At 40.6% G+C, this 18,861-nt stretch overlaps 1 protein-coding gene across 1 annotated transcript in view; it reads left to right on the forward strand.

Moving 5' to 3' along the window:
- Positions 1-18,861, forward strand: part of dnah6 (dynein, axonemal, heavy chain 6) — a gene marked incomplete at both ends in the record, with an annotated part of 52,719 nt that overhangs the window by 25,183 nt on the left and 8,675 nt on the right. Inside the window, 28 exons of the mRNA XM_079219175.1 lie at positions 5-162; positions 537-668; positions 2,256-2,427; positions 3,224-3,370; positions 3,529-3,602; positions 3,729-3,883; positions 4,452-4,683; positions 4,790-4,942; positions 5,408-5,548; positions 5,965-6,207; positions 6,443-6,610; positions 6,731-6,966; positions 8,627-8,771; positions 8,858-8,974; positions 9,272-9,395; positions 9,640-9,836; positions 10,153-10,356; positions 11,001-11,126; positions 11,284-11,448; positions 11,922-11,989; positions 12,208-12,388; positions 12,566-12,745; positions 12,903-13,136; positions 16,435-16,570; positions 16,798-16,970; positions 17,083-17,273; positions 17,382-17,542; positions 17,902-17,990. Of these exons, the coding sequence (XP_079075301.1) occupies positions 5-162; positions 537-668; positions 2,256-2,427; positions 3,224-3,370; positions 3,529-3,602; positions 3,729-3,883; positions 4,452-4,683; positions 4,790-4,942; positions 5,408-5,548; positions 5,965-6,207; positions 6,443-6,610; positions 6,731-6,966; positions 8,627-8,771; positions 8,858-8,974; positions 9,272-9,395; positions 9,640-9,836; positions 10,153-10,356; positions 11,001-11,126; positions 11,284-11,448; positions 11,922-11,989; positions 12,208-12,388; positions 12,566-12,745; positions 12,903-13,136; positions 16,435-16,570; positions 16,798-16,970; positions 17,083-17,273; positions 17,382-17,542; positions 17,902-17,990 (4,502 nt within the window). The remainder of the gene's footprint in view (positions 1-4; positions 163-536; positions 669-2,255; positions 2,428-3,223; positions 3,371-3,528; positions 3,603-3,728; positions 3,884-4,451; positions 4,684-4,789; positions 4,943-5,407; positions 5,549-5,964; positions 6,208-6,442; positions 6,611-6,730; positions 6,967-8,626; positions 8,772-8,857; positions 8,975-9,271; positions 9,396-9,639; positions 9,837-10,152; positions 10,357-11,000; positions 11,127-11,283; positions 11,449-11,921; positions 11,990-12,207; positions 12,389-12,565; positions 12,746-12,902; positions 13,137-16,434; positions 16,571-16,797; positions 16,971-17,082; positions 17,274-17,381; positions 17,543-17,901; positions 17,991-18,861) is intronic.

Raw genomic sequence — 18,861 nt, forward strand, 5'->3', positions numbered from 1 at the left:
GCAGGTGCTCCTGGTAACAAGAAGTTAGTGGTCTTTGTGGATGACCTGAATATGCCTAAACTGGACAGTTATGGCTCTCAGCCCCCGATAGAACTCTTGCGCCAATTCCAGGACTTTTCTGGCTTCTATGACAGAAACAAGTTCATCTGGAAGGAGATCCAGGTATAGCTATACTGTATATATAAATATAAATAAGATGAGGTACAGTCATAAGGCATATTTGACAGTAATGAGTTATGTATGTGCATACATCTGACTTTGGCTGCATACAGTTCAGTAGATGGCTGTTATAGAGTCCTATGTATAATTTATGGCGGCCCCTTTCATGAGTCTAATTACAGACGAGTAAACATGCCCTTCAGTATTCAGTTAAGAAAACTTGTATGCTGTCTGGCGATAATTAGCTGTCAAAAAGGACCACTGAAGTGCTGCAGTTACTGGGCGTAGCTGTTAATTGGCCAGACTAGCTACAATCTCAAATCAAAGTGCTTGCTCTCATTTCTATTTTGGCAAACCTTTTTTGGTTTATACTCCAGGAAATGACCATTGCCGCAGCGTGTGCTCCTCCAGGAGGGGGGCGTAATCAGGTGACCCCCCGATTCATCCGCCACTTCAGTATGCTGTGTCTTCCCACACCGTCGGAACACAGCCTCAAGCAGATCTTCAAAGTGAGGAGACACATATACACATCGACATACACATACTGTTTTGAGAGAATGAGCTTTAAAATGACTTGCATCGAGGAAATATCCCACACTTGTACACAGACAGGTTGTTACTTTTCCAAAATGTACACCGTCGCTGAGCGTCAGTCGTGTCCCGCTCCGTCGGAACTGGACTTTTTTCTTCAGCATATTCAATCGGCTGCTGAGATCATCGCTGAGAGAAATCCCTCTGATGGCATTATCAGCTTAAACCAGGGGTCAGCAACCTTTTCTATCCAAAGAGCCATTTTGCCCTTTTTTCCACAAAAGAAAAAGTGTCTGGAGCCGCAAAAACTATTTGATATCAAAGCTTATGAAGTTGTATATATAGTTATATTATATGTACAACAAACTGTAGTTTGTTGTATTTATGAAATTATTGAACAAGAATAAAGACAATTGTTGACATTGTATTGCTATTTTACCTGTTTATAACTATCAAACTCTTATGAAGAGGAGAAAAGAAATAGGCATGTGTTGGCTACATTAAGGTCCATTAAATACACAACTTAGCAGACCTTGAGTCCTGTCTATATATGTGGCTCATGTGGTAGAGTGTTCATCCTGTAACCACAAGGTAGCCGGTTCAATACCTGTCATCCTCATGTGAGGTTTACATTTTAAAACGCATATCTTTTGATACGTTTACATTGAGCCTCCACACTTTGGACTTTTAGAGCACCGCAAACGGAGGAGGGCGGATCTGTTTTTACGAGCGGACGCCTCAGTGTGTCATGAGCTGACACAGAACCAGCAGAAGGAGTGGAGTTTGGAGACTTGATCCACTTCCTGAAAGTATATTTACTTTGCTCAGTTTGCTGCAGCAGTTGATAAATTGCTCTTCTGCAGCTTGATACTTTTCATCAGATGCTGTGTGCTTGTTCTGGAAGAGTCTTTCAACATTAAATGTTTTGTTGTTTGCTAACTCCTCGCCACATATCAAGCACACAGGTCAATCGTTGGCAGTGAAAGCTAATGAATACGTCCATGCAGAATTAAACTACCTTTCTCTGTTGATAGTTTAGCGAGGGCGGAGCTTTGTGAATCACTAGTAGCACCTGCAGGGGAAGCTGCTTGACAGCGATGTGACAGGATGTGATGCACATTTTAGTTAAAGAAATGTTTAAACGTTTATTTTTATTTTTCAGTGACTCAATATCACCTCAAACGCCAAGATAAGAGGAATTCCCTTTGAAAGATTTTCCACTGGGCAAAAAAAAAGAAGAATAAAATAAAAACGTTTTTTTTTTTTTTTTTTTTTTTTTGGTCAAAACCTCAGGGAGCCGCAACAGACGGGCTAAAGAGCCGCAGGTTGCCGACCCCTGGCTTAAACGAATCAGTGGACGTGAAATGGATGTGAGGAAAGGATGAACATGTCTAGTCAAGAGAGCACAGACAGAATTTTTTTTCAAATGTTTCATCTTCATCATCATTTAAGGGCACAAATATTAGTTAATTGGTGATCCAGAGTGTTGTGAAAATGGTAGATACACACTTAATTCCTTCTTTCATGCTTGTTATGATCTCTTTTCCCTCACAATCTTCCTCCAGGCCATCCTGAGTGGTTTCCTTAGTGATTTTTCCCAAGCGGTGAAGAACTGTGCTGGTCAGATTGTGGATGCAGCTGTGGAGATTTACAACTGCTTGAGTGTAGATTTGCTGCCTACTCCAGCTAAGTCCCACTATGTCTTCAATCTCCGGGACCTCTCCAAGTGTGTCCAAGGTGAGACACAATTATATTCAGATCATTGAACACTCAGGGCTCTGCTGTGACAACTGCAACTGTTCTTTTTTAAGCAACAGAAATATGGGAGTGACAAGGATAACATGCAGACAACTAAAACACAGGAAGAGGTTTAAGGCGTTAAGCGAGTAGTGATCACTAAAAGTGCATTTTAATATTAGGTATGATCACATCTCCCTTTTCCTCAACAGCACAAGCTTTGCTAAAAGAGACTGACAGATAAAAATAGTTTTTTTTTAATCTTTGTACCTTCACAGCTTGAGGGCACTGCTATGATTTGTCTCTTCAAGCCACTTTAGCAACATTTATAAGCTCTGTCTCAGCCTCATGTTCCCAAATCGTCTGCACCATCACCCCCTCAGCCTTCTTTCCTCATCCATCCTTCTTTTCCTTTACCCAGCAGGTATCATTACGGCACAAAGACGAGCTGAAGTGACTTGTATAACTGCGTGCATGCTGTTGGTTAAGAATAATAAACACCCACTTCTCTCATTATTTTTTTTTTTTTACTTCGAGTTAGAGTTTGTTTAACAGTATTTTACACATTATTTACAAACCACAACTAAAGACATATTCTGTAGATTTTTCAGAAACACTTAAGCCAGAGATATACTTGCTTTTAAGGACGTGTTTGCGAATCCTGCGTTTGTTTGGAGGGATGGTTGTGGATGTTCTGTCCCTGGACTTTTTGCTCCTGTGTATTATGCATTGAAGATAAATGAAACAGAACAATGATCCATTCCATACATCTTCTTTAACCTCTTTTGCTGTCCAGGTATATTGCAGTGTGAGCCGAGTCAAGTGAGAGACACAAACCAGATCTTCCGTCTCTTCTGCCACGAGTGTCAGCGAGTGTTCCACGATCGACTAATCAACAACCAAGATAAAACCTATTTCAACGCCATCGTCACTGAAATGGCCAGTAAGAAGTCTATTCTCAAATTATAACTTGCCTTGCTCGATGCACGAACTGTTTGAATGGTGCACATGTTCGACCACTATGTGTCACTCTCCCCGTTTTCCTTTTATTATGCATCGTTTGCAATACCCCTCCTTTGACCCTCTCTTCCTTTCTGCTAGGCAAATATTTTAGCATTGCCCTGGAGCCCTCATACTTTGTGACTCAGCCCATCATATTTGGGGACTTTATCAAGGTCAGGTTCTCTCTTCTAATAAAAAAAGTCTGATAAATTTAGAAAACATTGAATCTGTGTGTTATCACTGAAATAGCTAACAACCTGTATTTATTCACATTTTTCTGCATCTAATGATCCTTGTAGCTGGGTGCAGAGAAAGAAGATCGTCTGTATGAGGATCTGACAGATATGAAAAAGATTCAGGACGTTCTCCTGGACTACCTCGATGATTACAACATGACCTTCTCCAAGGAGACCAAGCTAGTGTTTTTCCAGGATGCTGTGGAGCATGTTTCTAGGTGTGTTTATGTGAACTTGCACCACTGACTTGCCAGATTTTGGTAACGTGACTTTTTTGTAGGTGGTTAAGGTATTTTAGCTGTAGGTGGTGCAACATATTTGGATGAGCTTTGATAATTAGTTGTTTGTTTACATAAAATGTTTGTACATCAAAACAGACAGAAGCTGTTTATCAGTAGTTTTGTATCACTTTATATCACTCCACACAAATCTGTTCTTTAAAGGTATAATATGAAATTGTTCTGCATTAAAATGCATACAAATGGCTAAACTAATGATATAGAGTGTGTTGAGTATACTTACGTTTTCCCAACATTTTTAACTCGTAAAATTCTTGATTTTGTATCAACATGGCAGTTTGTTTCATCTGGCTGCCTGTCAATGCTGTCATATACCCTTTGCGCATGCGTCAGCTCTGTTTTTGTCTGCCAGAAGCTGCCATAAGCTGACTTTTATCCAGTTTTGAACCTGTGACCTGTGTATATATACAGTATATCTTTACAATACGCAATGCACAACATTTCCTTTTTTGTCGACAAATGATGACTTTTTTCCCTTAACTCCTAGGATTTCCCGTATGATTCGCCAGGAGAGAGGCAATGCCCTGCTAGTAGGGGTGGGAGGCACAGGCAAGCAGTCACTCACTCGGTTGGCATCCCACATGTGCGGGTACTGCTGCTTTGAGATCGAACTGAGCCGAGGCTACAATTACGACAGTTTCCATGAAGACTTGAGGAGGCTCTACAAGATGGCAGGTGTGGAGGGCAAGGATATGGTGTTCCTCTTTACGGATACTCAGGTATGATGGGCGGACTTGGCTTATATGAAAATTATAATCATTTGGATCTCTGCAGATTGTTTTGGCACATGCAAGTATGTTGTATACTGTGTGTTTCCTGTTGTAGATTGTGGTGGAGGAGTTTTTGGAGGATATCAACAACATACTGAACTCTGGCGAGGTGCCTAACCTTTTTGAGAAAGATGAGCTGGAACAAGTACTAGCGGCCACCCGCCCTAAAGCCAAAGAAGTTGGAATCAGTGAGGAGAACAGGGATGAGGTACACCCAGGGACACCAATGCTGACTGTAGAAAAACATACATCATTCAGGCACAGGATATCTACAACATGTGCAAGCAATAGGTGATGTGCCAGACTAATATTTGGAATGTCACAATAACACAAAGGGTCCTTTCGGAGAGATATGAATGAACTGTTCTACTACAATACCAAATATACCCATCCAATGTTTAAGATGTTCAAATAAAATAAAGAGATCATCAGTATAAAAAGCTGGCAGTAGCCAAAAGAAGATAATAAAGAAGTGCATAACATTTCAGAGACAACACACATAGAGTGTTTCCCACAAAGGGCCTAAATAGCTTTAGTCTGGGCAAGAGCACTGAGTTAAAGTCAGAGCCCCTGAGGGAGCTGTAAGAAAACATCGGCCTTTAATGTTTTCTGTCTGCTGAGACCAAACCTGTGGAAATGATGGAATATTTGCATGTCTGTGTGTTGCCCTCAGATATTCCAGTATTTCATCTCCCGTGTGCGGGAGAAGCTGCACATCGTGCTGTGCATGAGTCCCGTGGGCGATGCCTTCAGGTCCCGATGTCGTATGTTTCCTTCACTGGTTAACTGCTGCACCATCGACTGGTTTGTGCAGGTATGTTGAGATAGTTTGGTTACGGTTGTGAAATCAAATATGATGAGGTCATTACTATCCATAGAAAGCCATAAAATATGAACCATTCTTCTTTCAATCTATCTAAAATGCTCCTGGTCCTGGCAGCTATGCCCAAAATGTAATTTCTTCTGTACTTCTTTTTCTTAATGCATTTTTCTTGTTTTACAATTATCCTCTCTCGTCCACCATTCTGTTGCTTATTCAGGATTGCAGTTCATGGCTTTCTCTCCATATTGTTCTATTTATGTTCTTTTTTAGCAAGAGACTTTCATTTTGCTGTTCTATTAAATACTTGTGCCAATAAACAAAAGCTTAAATAAAAGATAAATATCTTAGTTTTGACTGCACTCCTTATCTAACTCTTTCTTCTTTTCACGCTACCTTTTGGTGCTCAGTGGCCTCGTGAGGCGCTGCTCTCTGTCTCTCAGGCCTTCTTCCAGAATGTGGATTTTGGCGGGGAGGAGCTGAAGCAGAGCTTCTCCGCCATATGCGTGGAGATACATGTTAGTGTCACTGACATGGCTGAGCGCTTCTACTCAGAGCTGAGACGCCGATACTACACCACACCTACCTCCTACCTGGAGCTCATCAACCTCTACCTGTCCATGCTAGAGGAGAAGAGACAGCAATTAGTTATTGTAAGTCCAACCAATACAGTGCACAAACAATTATCAATAAAAGTGATTACTCGTGAATATTTCCCTGATTTTGAAAAGCAAATAGCTAGTTGCTTTAGCTGGTGCTTACTAGCAATGTTTAATTGTTCATTTTTCTCAGTGTTTAGTTTCTTTGTCCTTGTGGCACTGCAATGCTTTCTTTTTGTTGATGTAAAATATAGATAATATACCTTTGGGTGGGGGTGTTTATATACAGGCCAGGGATCGTGTGAAGAATGGTATGACCAAACTGCTGGAGACCAATGAGCTTGTTGACAAAATGAAAGTGGAACTATCTGCTCTGGAGCCAGTCCTGAAACAAAAATCCATTGATGTGGATGCCCTCATGGAGAAACTGGCTGTAGACCAGGAGAGCGCCGACGAGGTCTGTATGTGTTTTTGCGTACATGTTTGTGTGAGAGTAGGACAAACACAGATGCTGAAAAAGCATGTTACTCTTTCTCATTGCTGAAGTGTATGTGTACACAAAATATCCATTCCGTAGGTGCGTAAGGTAGTGTCAGAGGATGAGGCTTTGGCCACGGTCAAAGCTGAAGACACCCAGGCCATAGCTGATGATGCCCAGAGGGACCTGGACGAGGCTCTGCCAGCCCTGAACGTTGCCAATGTGGCCCTTAGTTCTCTCGACAAGGCAGACATCTCTGAGATCAAGGTGTTCACCAAACCTCCAGACCTCGTCATGACCGTCATGGAGGCTGTCTGCATCCTGCTCAGCTGCAAGTCAGTGTGCTTTTCTCTCACTTAAAAAAGGTTTCTTCCTCAAATATGTTTTATTTGAGGTATCTCTGTATCTCTTATACAAACACACTGCTCACTAATTATGTCACATCCTAATATTCTATTTAAGAACAAAATACATCAAATTAGGGAGGGCAGGTGGCATTTTATAGGGGTTTTTCATATTAAAGTCATAAGAGCATAAATGGTGAAATACTTATCTATAGTCAATTTGTTACATACAATAGATGGTGGTCGGTACACCCCCAGTTTGGAAAAACATACTCCTGGGCATGGGAGCAAATAAATGTACTGCTATGATTGATGGTAGCAGCAACATATATTTTAGATACCTAAAAGAAAAACCCACCTAAAAAACTCTACTTCAGTTTTAGTGTATGTTAAATTAAAGGGTATTTTCACTGCACCTTGCCGTCAGACAGCCCTTTTGGACGGGGAACTTAAAAAAACAGTAATTTTAGCTCACAGAATACGAGAGTTACTGGTTTACCAATGTCTCAATCAGTTAGTTGGTTTATGTTATGATCTGACTTTGGTGTTTTAAAAGGGATGGTTCAGATTCAGCCACACAACAAGCAAACTAACCAATCGAGTTAGTAGTAAACCAGCAATTTCCCTGTTCTGCGAGATAAAGTGTTTTTTATCAGTGGAATCTAGTTGAGAGAGCATAGTTGGCTTCAGTTCCCCATTGGAAATTATTTAGACTCCAATGGCAAATGGCCACATTCAAAACAGTGTTTCATTCTATCAGATCAAAAGTAAATACTTGTTTGCATACCCCCTCCAATGTCAATTCAGGATAAGAGAGAAAGAATACCAAACAGGAAGATGTTTTCAACCCACTGCCTGTGTCCCAAAAAGATTGATCAGGCATCCTGACCTCAGCCCATAGATCATGGTGATCCAGCATTATAATCACAATCACCATTGCTGCCACCTTCATCAATTTGGCATGTATGATAACTTCAGCGTAGTTTTTTTGGCCATCATTTTAGCAATTCTCAAAATGATGATGATCATCATTTTAAACACAATTATTCTCTCTTTATTTGCAGTCACTCAGTCAGATGTGTAAGATTTTTTTAATCCCACATATTTTATAGTCAACATTCCGAGGGATTACCCTACCTTCTCATGACTCGCATCCCTCTGCCAATCCTTACATTTCATCAGTTATTAATCTGCTGAATTGCTGCACTAATCCAATCTGTCCCAATATCCCATCTACTTTTCACCTTTCAACACCCACTGTTTGGCCCGCAGCACACTAGCAATATCTAGAACTCTCACTGACTCAACACTATGACAAACTAGGTGAATTTGATTGCATAAAAGTTCTGTTGATACAATACACTCTCCTCTTTTGTTTCTTCTTGTTCTAGGGATTCACACATTTTAGTTACAGTATCATGACTGAAAGGAGTTGACATTACCATGCACTTTGATTATTTGGTCTTTGGTTCTTATATCATTGCTAGCAATGACATTTCCAGTTTGGGTTTGCTAACTCATGCACCAGACTCAAACTGGAAATCAGTTTACATCATTTTTAACAGATGTATTTTGTCACGAGGTAAATTAAGCCACACATGGACACATATCAATTGTTATTGTGCATTTTCTGACGTCTGTCTCCTTACAGACCGGACTGGCCCAGTGCCAGGCAGTTGCTGGGTGAATCCAATTTCCTCAGGCGTCTAACAGATTATGACAAGGACAATATCAAGCCTCAGATCCTCATGAAGTTGCAAAAATACATCAACAACCCTGATTTCATACCTGAGAAGGTCTTTTTGGATTTTATGACAAACACTTTGATAGATTTTTTGATGGCATACATTGTCAATAATCCTTATTGTGTTACTGCTGTTAGGTGGAGAAGGTATCCAAAGCCTGCACATCAATGTGCATGTGGGCCAGAGCCATGGATCGTTACTCCAGAGTCCTCAAAGAAGTAGGCCCCAAGAGGGAAAAGTTGTCTCAGGCGCAGGTCAGTAACATACAGTAGAGTGTAGTATGCACACAGGTTTCAATCATATTACAATGTATTTGAATGTGCCTTTACATACTCTTGCTTCAAAGGTCAATGTTGCCTATTTTTGTCCAGTGTATTACAATCAAAGCATTCTTTCACGAAACAATCCATTCTCTATTCTCTTACAATCTCACAGAGGATTTTCCTGCATGCATTGGACCAAATAATAAGAAAAGAAAATTGACTTAATTTCCTCTCAATAATCCATTAATTTCCCTCCATCCCTTTCTCCCTCTATTCCAACCAATGCAGGGAGAGCTGGATGTGACGATGGCAACCCTGAGGGAGAAGCAACAAAAACTTCAGGAGGTGGAGGAGCAGATCAATGTCCTGCAGGAGCAGTTTGACAGCAGCGTTAATGAGAAGGAGGATTTGGGTAAGGGGTGTGCTCAGTATATGTGTCCACTTACAAACGCTCCCTGAGTTTTAAACTGCCCAGCAACTGTATATGTTGAATGTATTAATATTTTTAAATCTCAAGAGATGGAGGAAGTTCTACCAGGAAGTTCTCAACTTAGATATCTGCTATCTCTTTCCGTTTTCAAGGCAGTTTTATTACCCATTTGAATTGAAAAAAAACAGAATTTACCTTGCTAATATTCTTTTTTTTCTCCCCAAAGTTAACACCATGGCTCTGACACAGGCTCGACTGACCAGGGCAGGGAAGCTTACTTCTGCTCTCGGTGATGAGCAAGTACGCTGGGAAGAAAGCGTTACCTTGTTTGAGCAAGAGATCATCAACGTTGTGGGGAATGTCTTTATTGCAGCTGCTTGTGTGGCCTACTATGGAGCGTTTACTTCCCACTATAGACAGCTGGTAGGTATAGCGTTAATAACTACTCTGGTATGCAGAATGGACAATGTGTAGGTTCTGCATGAGAGTACTTTGGAGTTTACACCTTAGAATGAATTAAGCCCAATTGTGTCTCTTTATTGGACTTCTGTTTCAAGGCGCATTTCCCACTGAATCTGTTTGTATATTAAAACACAGAAGTTCAGTAATAAAATCATTGATTAAGAAAGGAGAAAAAATACTAAAAAGAAGACAAAAACACCTCAAACCAATCATCTTTAAAAAAAACAAAGACAAAATGAATACACTCATGCATATGTGTGTGTGCCCTCTTTCCCAGCTAATTGAGCAATGGATAATACAGTGCCAGAAACTGTACATCCCCATCAGTTCCAGCTTCAGCCTGATCAACATTCTGGGAGATCCATTTGTCATCCGCCAGTGGAACACAGAGGGTCTGCCTCGTGACACCGTCTCTACGGAAAACGGGATCCTGGTGACCGAGGGCCGCCGCTGGCCTCTCATGATCGACCCACAGGATCAGGTGAACTACAAACTTGGATCAAAACAGCGTTGATTCAGTGTATTTCAGGCGTGGATCGGTTTCTTATTTGTTGTAATTGGTCAATTAATCAGTTTTACTGAAAAATCTAACTTCTTGTCAGATACGGTCAAAGACAAAGTTACAGGTTACACACACACACACACAAACACACACACACACACACACACACAGAATAGACACAAACCAGCTCACTCAGACTTATAAACATGAACATGAATATGAAAATATTGTTCCCGCTTCAGTTTTTAGGCCCCCATTTAGCTTCTGTTCTGTGTCTTGCCCACTGAGAAGTCTAATTGTCCATCCCTGTAGCTCTATTTGTTTATCTTCTTTAGTACAACTGCTCTCTCTTGCTTTACAAAGACAGAATGATGCAGATATGGGTCTGACAGATGTTCAAATTGTTTGTGACAGTCCATGTCTTTGCCTAACATGGATTATTCACTATGGATGATGTACTATACACTTACACAACATTGAGCATGTTTTCTCCCACTGCACTACCATTGCTACAGTCTCTCTTTGTCACATTAAGTGCTACCATTCATTCTTTTCATATACAAACAGTGTAAACAGGCCGTCTTGTTGTCACATTAAATTAAGGTTATTTCCTTTACCCTCAGGCCAACCGATGGATCCGCTCTAAAGAGGCGAAGCATGGTCTAAAGGTGATCAAGCTGACAGACCCAAGCTTTCTCCGTACCCTAGAGAATGCCATACGCATAGGCAATCCTGTACTGCTAGAAGAGGTAGGGACACACAAATAATAGCACACATCATTTACAATTTTCACATTTAACTGAACTGACCATTTATCTCCATTTGAGACCTTTATTGGATAATCTTGTTGATTAAAGTTGTATTAATGTGTGCACATAACTGCATTATTGTATTGTGTGTGAATAGTTAAAGGAGACTATAGATCCAGCTCTGGAGCCCGTCCTGCTAAAGCAGACATTTGTTGCTGGTGGGCGGACATTGATCCGACTCGGAGATTCAGATATTGACTATGACAAAAACTTCAGGTTCTATATGACCACCAAGATGGCCAACCCACACTACCTACCAGAGGTAAGGACAGCACACACACTCACTATGCAGTCTTGGATTAGACTGACACCAACACACCTCTGCTGTTTGATTTTTTACAGAATAAATTGTAAGCATTTAAAAACTACGGCACCCAGCTGTTTATAGGCTTACAGAAGTATGTTGCATGTTGTGTGGACTAAGAGAACAGTGACACATAGAACCTTCGTGCCCTGAAACAATTAGTGCTGGCTTCCTGTAATGGCATCGACTTTGGTCAGTTTGCAGGCATTTTTGTAGGCAGTTTGTCGGGATATCTAGGCAGTTTTATTTCGTTGTGAAATGCATGTAAGATTTTAAGTGACATGGCAGTTAAGATATTTTTCCAAATTAATTGTTGTTTAGGCCACATGTGGCTGTTAGAATTGACCGTTTCACTGTGTGCGTGCGTGCGTGCGTGCGTGCGTGCGTGCGTGCGTTTGCTCGTTCGCTCGTTCGTTCCTGTTTCCCTACAGGTGTGCATCAAAGTTACTATTATCAACTTCACCGTTACCAAATCTGGCTTGGAGGACCAACTGCTTAGGTACTTACATGCACATACACACATGGAAGAAAAATATTGCAACCTTCCCAAACCACATGATCCACATTTACAAACTTCTATACAACTCAATGCCCCCTAGTAATTACTATTTGCACTTTGCACATGCCATAATATGTAGCTAGAGTAGTGATATTTGTATTTTATTAATTTTCACATCAACATTCTTTTCTCCACCCTGATCCTCCTGCAACCCCTAGTGATGTGGTGCGTCTGGAGAGTCCACATCTTGAAGAACAGAGGAACGAGCTGATTGTGCGCATCAACGCTGACCGCAACCAGCTAAAAGAGATCGAGGACCGCATCCTCAAGCTTCTCTTTACCTCTGAGGGGAATGTGCTTGACAACAAAGAGCTAGTTCAGACTCTCCAGGAGTCAAAGGTAAAGAACAAATGAATGTTTTCATCATCTACAAAGACCATTTCCCCTTTTGTTTGGTATTTTACTTTACTATTCTGTTTCCCTCCTTTCCTCTACCATATCGTTTCTGTTCTTGTTTTGTTGCGTTTCCTCTCTTTTTTTGTTTTCCTTTTTCTCCCCTTTTTCACCATTCCTTAGGTGACATCAGAGGCCATAAAGCATCGTCTGGAGGAGGCAGAGGCCACTGAGCTGATGATCAACTCTGCAAGGGAGCGTTACCGACCTGTGGCCACCCAAGGCTCAGTCTTGTACTTTGTCATTGCCAGTCTGTCTGAGATTGATCCAATGTACCAGTTCTCCCTCAAGTACTTCAAACAGGTAAGTGAGTAACCAGGCGTCATTGTACATGCCACTGACAAATCTCCATCTGATTTTTGCACACATTCACAAATGACTTCATGTAGCATACTTCTGATCCTCTTGTTCAATATCTTTCCATCCCATTATTAATGTTCATTTTTTTCTTCACCCTCAGCTCTTTAACTCCACCATTGAAACGTCAGAGGAGAGCAGCGTGTTAGAAGATCGTCTCCAGATCCTGCTGGACCAGATCCTGCTCAACTCCTACATCAACGTGTCCCGTGGCCTCTTCGAGCAGCACAAGTTGATCTACAGCTTCATGTTGTGCATAGAAATCATGAGGCAGCGTGGGGAGATTTCCGATGCCGAGTGGCAGCACTTCCTAAAAGGTGCTGTGACTTTGGAAAAGGTGAGATGGAAAATCAAGTTAAAAAAATCATGCTGGTAAATTGCTGCTGTCAGATGGCAATCTATCCAATAGAAGATGGGGGTGGAGCCTCAGCGGTGTTCATCTATCTGTAAAGCAAGCAATCTCTGTCGATCTGTCTTTCTCTCTTTGTGTGCGTTTGTGGGTATGTCCAGAGGTGTCAAGTAACGAAGTACAAATACTTTGTTACCTTTCTTAAGTAGAAATTTTGGGTATCTATACTTTACTGGAGTATTTATTTTTCAGACGACTTTTTACTTCTACTCCTTAAATTTTCACGCAAATATCTGTACTTTCTACTCCCTACATTTTAAAAATAGCCTCATTGCTATTTCATTTTGGTTTGTTGTCACTCCGGCTTGTCATCGTTCAAAAACACACACACACAAAACCTCTCCGCCCCGTTGCCCACAGATACGTGCGCGCGCACACAGGTGAGCACTGAGCACACACACCAGCGGACAGAGAGCGTCGAAAAATATGTCGCGTGAAAAGTAGACCGCTATATCTGCGTTTTAAACGCTCCCAGGGTGAAGATGCAACAGCAGCTCTCCTGTGAGGAGCACCGGAGTTCTCCTCGCACCGGAGCAGCTCTCTGAACCCGGAGCAGCTCTCCTGCTCCAGGTGAAACGAGCCACGGTGCTCGTGTCTTCTACCAACAATGAGCCGCTGGCTTCACATATTACAAAAGTACAAAGTACACGGATATAAAACTGAGTCATTAATAAATACATGGACAAATGCCTGTACTTTCGGGTAAATGGTTACGGTACGCCGTTAACAGGTTACGCTTACGCATGCGCGATTTGACGCGACTCCGTGAGCTCGTCTTTTCTTGCTGTTGCGTTTCTCAAAATAAAAAAACAGATCTAAGCTCAATATTGAGCATGAATTGAGAGAGGCCGTATCAAATCTACAACCCCGTTTATAACATATGTGTCGAGGAAAGCAGCTCACTGCAGCCACTGATACTGATACAACCTGATGGCTCACATATCTGCACTCATTCTGTTTTGTTTGGCAAAAAAAATTAAAAGCTTATTGTTTTCCACAATGAGCTATTTAGTAGTAACTAAATATGAGTAATTTTTTGCACAGATAGAACTTACACAAAACATTGTCTGATGGGGCAATCTGATTTACTTGAAAGTGATTGCAATTTTCTTTTTTCTGTTATTTCTAAAAGCACAGATGAGTCACACAATTATGTTATTTACAGAAAAAGTTTGAGAACCACAGCTTTAAGTGTTTGTGTCGGAGTCGCCGCCGCCGCCTATTTTGCACTATTACAATACTTATAGGCAACTAGTTATCATGTCTTCCACTCCATGAGACGCATGTTAATGCTCAGTAGTACACATATGGTACTTTAATGTATTTGCATTGTAATAAAATGTGATCATTTTAAATTGGCATATATGCAGCTGAAACGGGTAGCCTTGTGCATCCCACATTTTTCAAGATAACATTTTAAAACATTATAGTCAAACATTACATTTTAAAACATTATAGCCTTTATAAAAATGATTGTTTTGGGGGAGGTGGGGTAGTGCATTATAGGCCCCTGAGAGGCTTAAGAGTTTATCCTTAATGGAAAAAAAACATTCCCCTTACATTACTTTTACTTTTATACTTTTAAGTAGTTTTTAAACCAGTACTTTTACACTTTTACTTAAGTAAAAAGCTTGAGTTGATAATTCAACTTTTACAGAAGTATTTTTAAACCCTAGTATCTATACTTCTACTTGAGTAATGAATGTGAATACTTTTGACACCTCTGGGTATGTCCTTTGCATATCTCAAGAACCATTCTCCAATCTACTTCACACTTGGCAGGTATATTGCTAGGGACCCAAGAGAGCGCTGTTTCTAATTTTATGCAGTTTAGACACGCTGCACATTCAATATAAATTTAATTTTGAATAAAGAAGCGAACAGCGCTGTGTGCAGCAGCGAAGGCTTGAGAGATCTGTGGACTGAGTTGAGCTTTTTTTATCTGTTTTTACAAAGCTATTGCATTATTTCCCCACAAAGTTCAAACTAAGCTACGTTTGAACTTGCACATGCAGTTGGTGCGAGAGACTGCAGAGTTATTCATCAGTTGAATAGCTGAACTACATCAGTTCAGAGTTGTATCATACCAGAATGTTTAACTGTCAGAAAGGAGATTTGACCACTAAAGCCAAACAAAGTTTTGTTCTGGCTTAAGTGGTTTAATTGCCTGGAGGAATATATATATACATATATATAACATTCTTGTTTAACTGTGTCATGAGCTCTATTGTGTTTTTAAGATTAGAAAAAAATAGATAATTACTACAGTTCCTTACTGTTACTTACAGGATCCACCTAACTGCAGATAAACAAGGTACTTTTTTTTCTCCTTCTAAAAATCCCCTCATGGTGGCGTGTTAGCAGTATCTTAACTCTCCCAATCTTTTTGGGGGATTGAGTTGAGAGTCCTTTATCACAAAGTGTCAGTCAGGCTCTCTCTCGGTCAGCTTATTGCTGAAGAACTTCTGAGATTGATGGAAACACACACAGTAAGCGACAAATAATATTTGTAAAAATATATCAGTGGAGAGGTTGACAAAATATTTTTTTCTGTGGAAGAGAGATAAGAAAAGAAGCATATCTCTGTTTCTCAGCTGTCCTCACAACCTGTAAGTAGCACGCTAATAGGCCTTTGCAATCAGTGCAAAATTCTTAGTCACTCAAGTCAGAGATGACAATTTGAGAGGGGCTAAATCTTATCTGAAAGTCCAAAAGACAGCTTGTTTACATTTCAGTGTTTTTCTTTGTTTTTCGTATAATCATTGTCTTCCCTCTCAAACCCCAGTGTGAGTCAGAAGGGTGGGCAGCATTGGTTTAGGCAATAAAGAACTAAGCAATGAATAAAAGACCTGTTGGGTATTAGCGGTATTACCTTTGTGACCACAATGCAGATCAGTCGGTGCTGATCAGGGGTATATTCCCACGTTCATCCACCATTTGCTACCTGTCAGCCCTCGTGATCCTCCTGTTAATACCTTGTCTTTTGCATCGGAGCTTCAATACATCCATCATCTATGCTTTTCTTGCTAATTTTGAGTCAAATTTGTCAAATACGCAGGTAGACGCGTCTACCTGCCCTGTTCTGAATCATTTTGTCTTTACACTTTTATTGAAAACCTTTAATTATTCTTTAGTGCCTAACTACTAAAGGTCGGTCCTCCATTGATTTCCCATCTCCTTCCTTTATGGTCATAATCATCTCCTGTTCAATTTGTCCTTTTTTCAGGACTATGCAGAACATCCAAATGTGCCATGGCTCAGTGATTTTCAGTGGCGCACGTGTTGCGAACTGGAGGACACATTGCCTTGCTTCAAGGGCATCTCCAAGGAAATCACCAGAACCCTTATCCACATCGAGCTAGGTAAACCCAACCCAACTGTTATCCTGTCTGATGTGCCAAGAATCAGCATATTAGATGCATAATGTTTCTGCTAAATGTAAAAAACTAGAACATTTTATCTAATAACAAAACATCATTTTTCACTGTCAGGCTTAAATATTCTAATTCTTGGATATCATATAATTCTTCTGCCACATAGTGATTTATAAAGAAGATTTGTATCACATTAAATGCTGCCTGTCCTTTAGGCTGTTTTCAAGCATCTATTAATCCAGAGACATGGGGAGGCTATGTGCCAGAGTTGCGTCCTCTTGGGGAGTCCAAAGAAGTGAAGGAAGGGAGTGAGATCAGAGGTCACTGGAATGAAAGGTTGGGGGCCTTCCAGAAGCTAGTCCTTATCAAGAGCTTCATTGAAGAAAAGGTGAGCCGAGATGAAATCTGTGGAAAGACATTTTTTTCAACCCATCCAGATTGTTTTTCTGGCCCTTCTTTCCAGTTGTTATCTGATCGACACCCTCCCCACTCTTGTCCAGGTGGTGTTTGCAGCAACAGAGTTTGTGATTGTCAGCATAGGGAAGCAGTTTGTGGAGAACCCTCCCATAGACCTGGCAAACCTCTACAATGACATGTCCCCTTCCACACCACTGGTCTTCATTCTCAGCACAGGATCCGACCCCATGGGTGCCTTCCAGCGCTTTGCAAAAGAGAGAGGTTGTCTTGACAGGTAAAAAAAAAAGATAGACAGATGATATAAGGTTGGTGAGTTTATATAGACAACGGCGCACAACCTGGAAAGTGTTTCCACATGATGACAAGGGTCTCTTTCTCTCAGGGTGGAGTCCATCTCATTAGGTCAAGGCCAGGGCCCAATAGCAGAAAAGATGATCCATGCAGCAATGGAGACTGGCAAATGGGTCTTTCTGCAGAACTGTCATCTGGCTGTTTCCTGGATGTTAGCCATGGAGGAGCTCATCAAGACCTTTACTGAACCTGGTATTTCCATATTGAAACAGTGTTTTAAACACTTACACCATGTAACTGTGCACATGAGTTTACAAGGGCAGAGCAGCGTGACACCTATTGCAGATGTGACGCCTTTGTGATTACGTTTTGCACTGTTGCTCCTGTCTCATGCATGGTGACTGAAAGCTTCAACTTGAAAAGAAAAGCACCAAGTAAATACAGAAAACACGAGCAACACTACATAAGCCGAGCATTCCGGGACTAAATGATTGTTTTGTTTTGTGAAAAAATTAAATTCTTGCTACTTTACGTTGTTAGAATAACACTCACTCTGTATGTTTTTATTTTTTTTATAGCGGTGAATAACATTCCCTTCTGTTCCTGTACAGACACATCAATCGATGAGAACTTCCGTTTGTTTCTCAGTTCCATGCCGACCAAAGTATTTCCTGTTACAGTGCTTCAGAACTCTGTCAAGGTGAACACGCACGCTCACTCGCTCACTCACTCGCTCACTCATTCGCTCGTTCACTCACTCGCTCACTCATTCGCTCGTTCACTCACTCGCTCACTCACTCACTCACTCGCTCACACACTTAAGGAAGATTCAGTTCCAAATTGAAGTCCAGCTTTGAAAAAATTAGCAATCTAACAGTTAATAAGATAATGATGCATTCTGCAGATGCATATGGCACTTCATCATTGTTCTTCATGACGAGTTTTAACACCCTCATGCCTTAAAAATAAATATTATTTTATTATAAATAATACTAAATACATATACTGAGTTTAATTTCTTAGACTTCTGTGGGAAATTTACAGTTGATTATGCACATATTGATTCTGTACAAAGGACTATCAATAATACATGTCAATACTGCTGTGTTTCTATGTATGATTGAAAAAAGGTAATTAATTACAAAAAGATGCTGATGGTAGTATTCTAAAGCATTCAATAATGGCATTGTAGTTGTGTTTGCTTGGATAAGGGAAAGTCTGGAATGAGTACAAAGAAGACTAATTGGACGTGATTTGCATTCATTTTTACTGGAAAGTTATGTGACATTTTGCATGCTTTGTAATTTGTTGAAAAGAAGGCAGAACTGATGCTTTCTCCATGAAAAGAAGTGTCACAACATCAGTTTAAACAGGCCGTGTGGGAGTAGAATTAGCCCAAAAGGAAATTATTTTAATTTTAGTATTGCATGTTTTTAATTCCACTGGCTATGTAAGTACAACTGACTAGAAAAAACATGTAAATGTATTGTTGAGTCACTCTTCTCGTAACTTGCTTATTATAAGAGACTATTCAGTACTTTCGGATTCAGGAAAAGTTGAACAAAATGTCT

This window comes from Taurulus bubalis, assembly GCF_910589615.1.
Source record: "Taurulus bubalis genome assembly, chromosome: 6".
NCBI lineage: Eukaryota > Metazoa > Chordata > Actinopteri > Perciformes > Cottidae > Taurulus > Taurulus bubalis.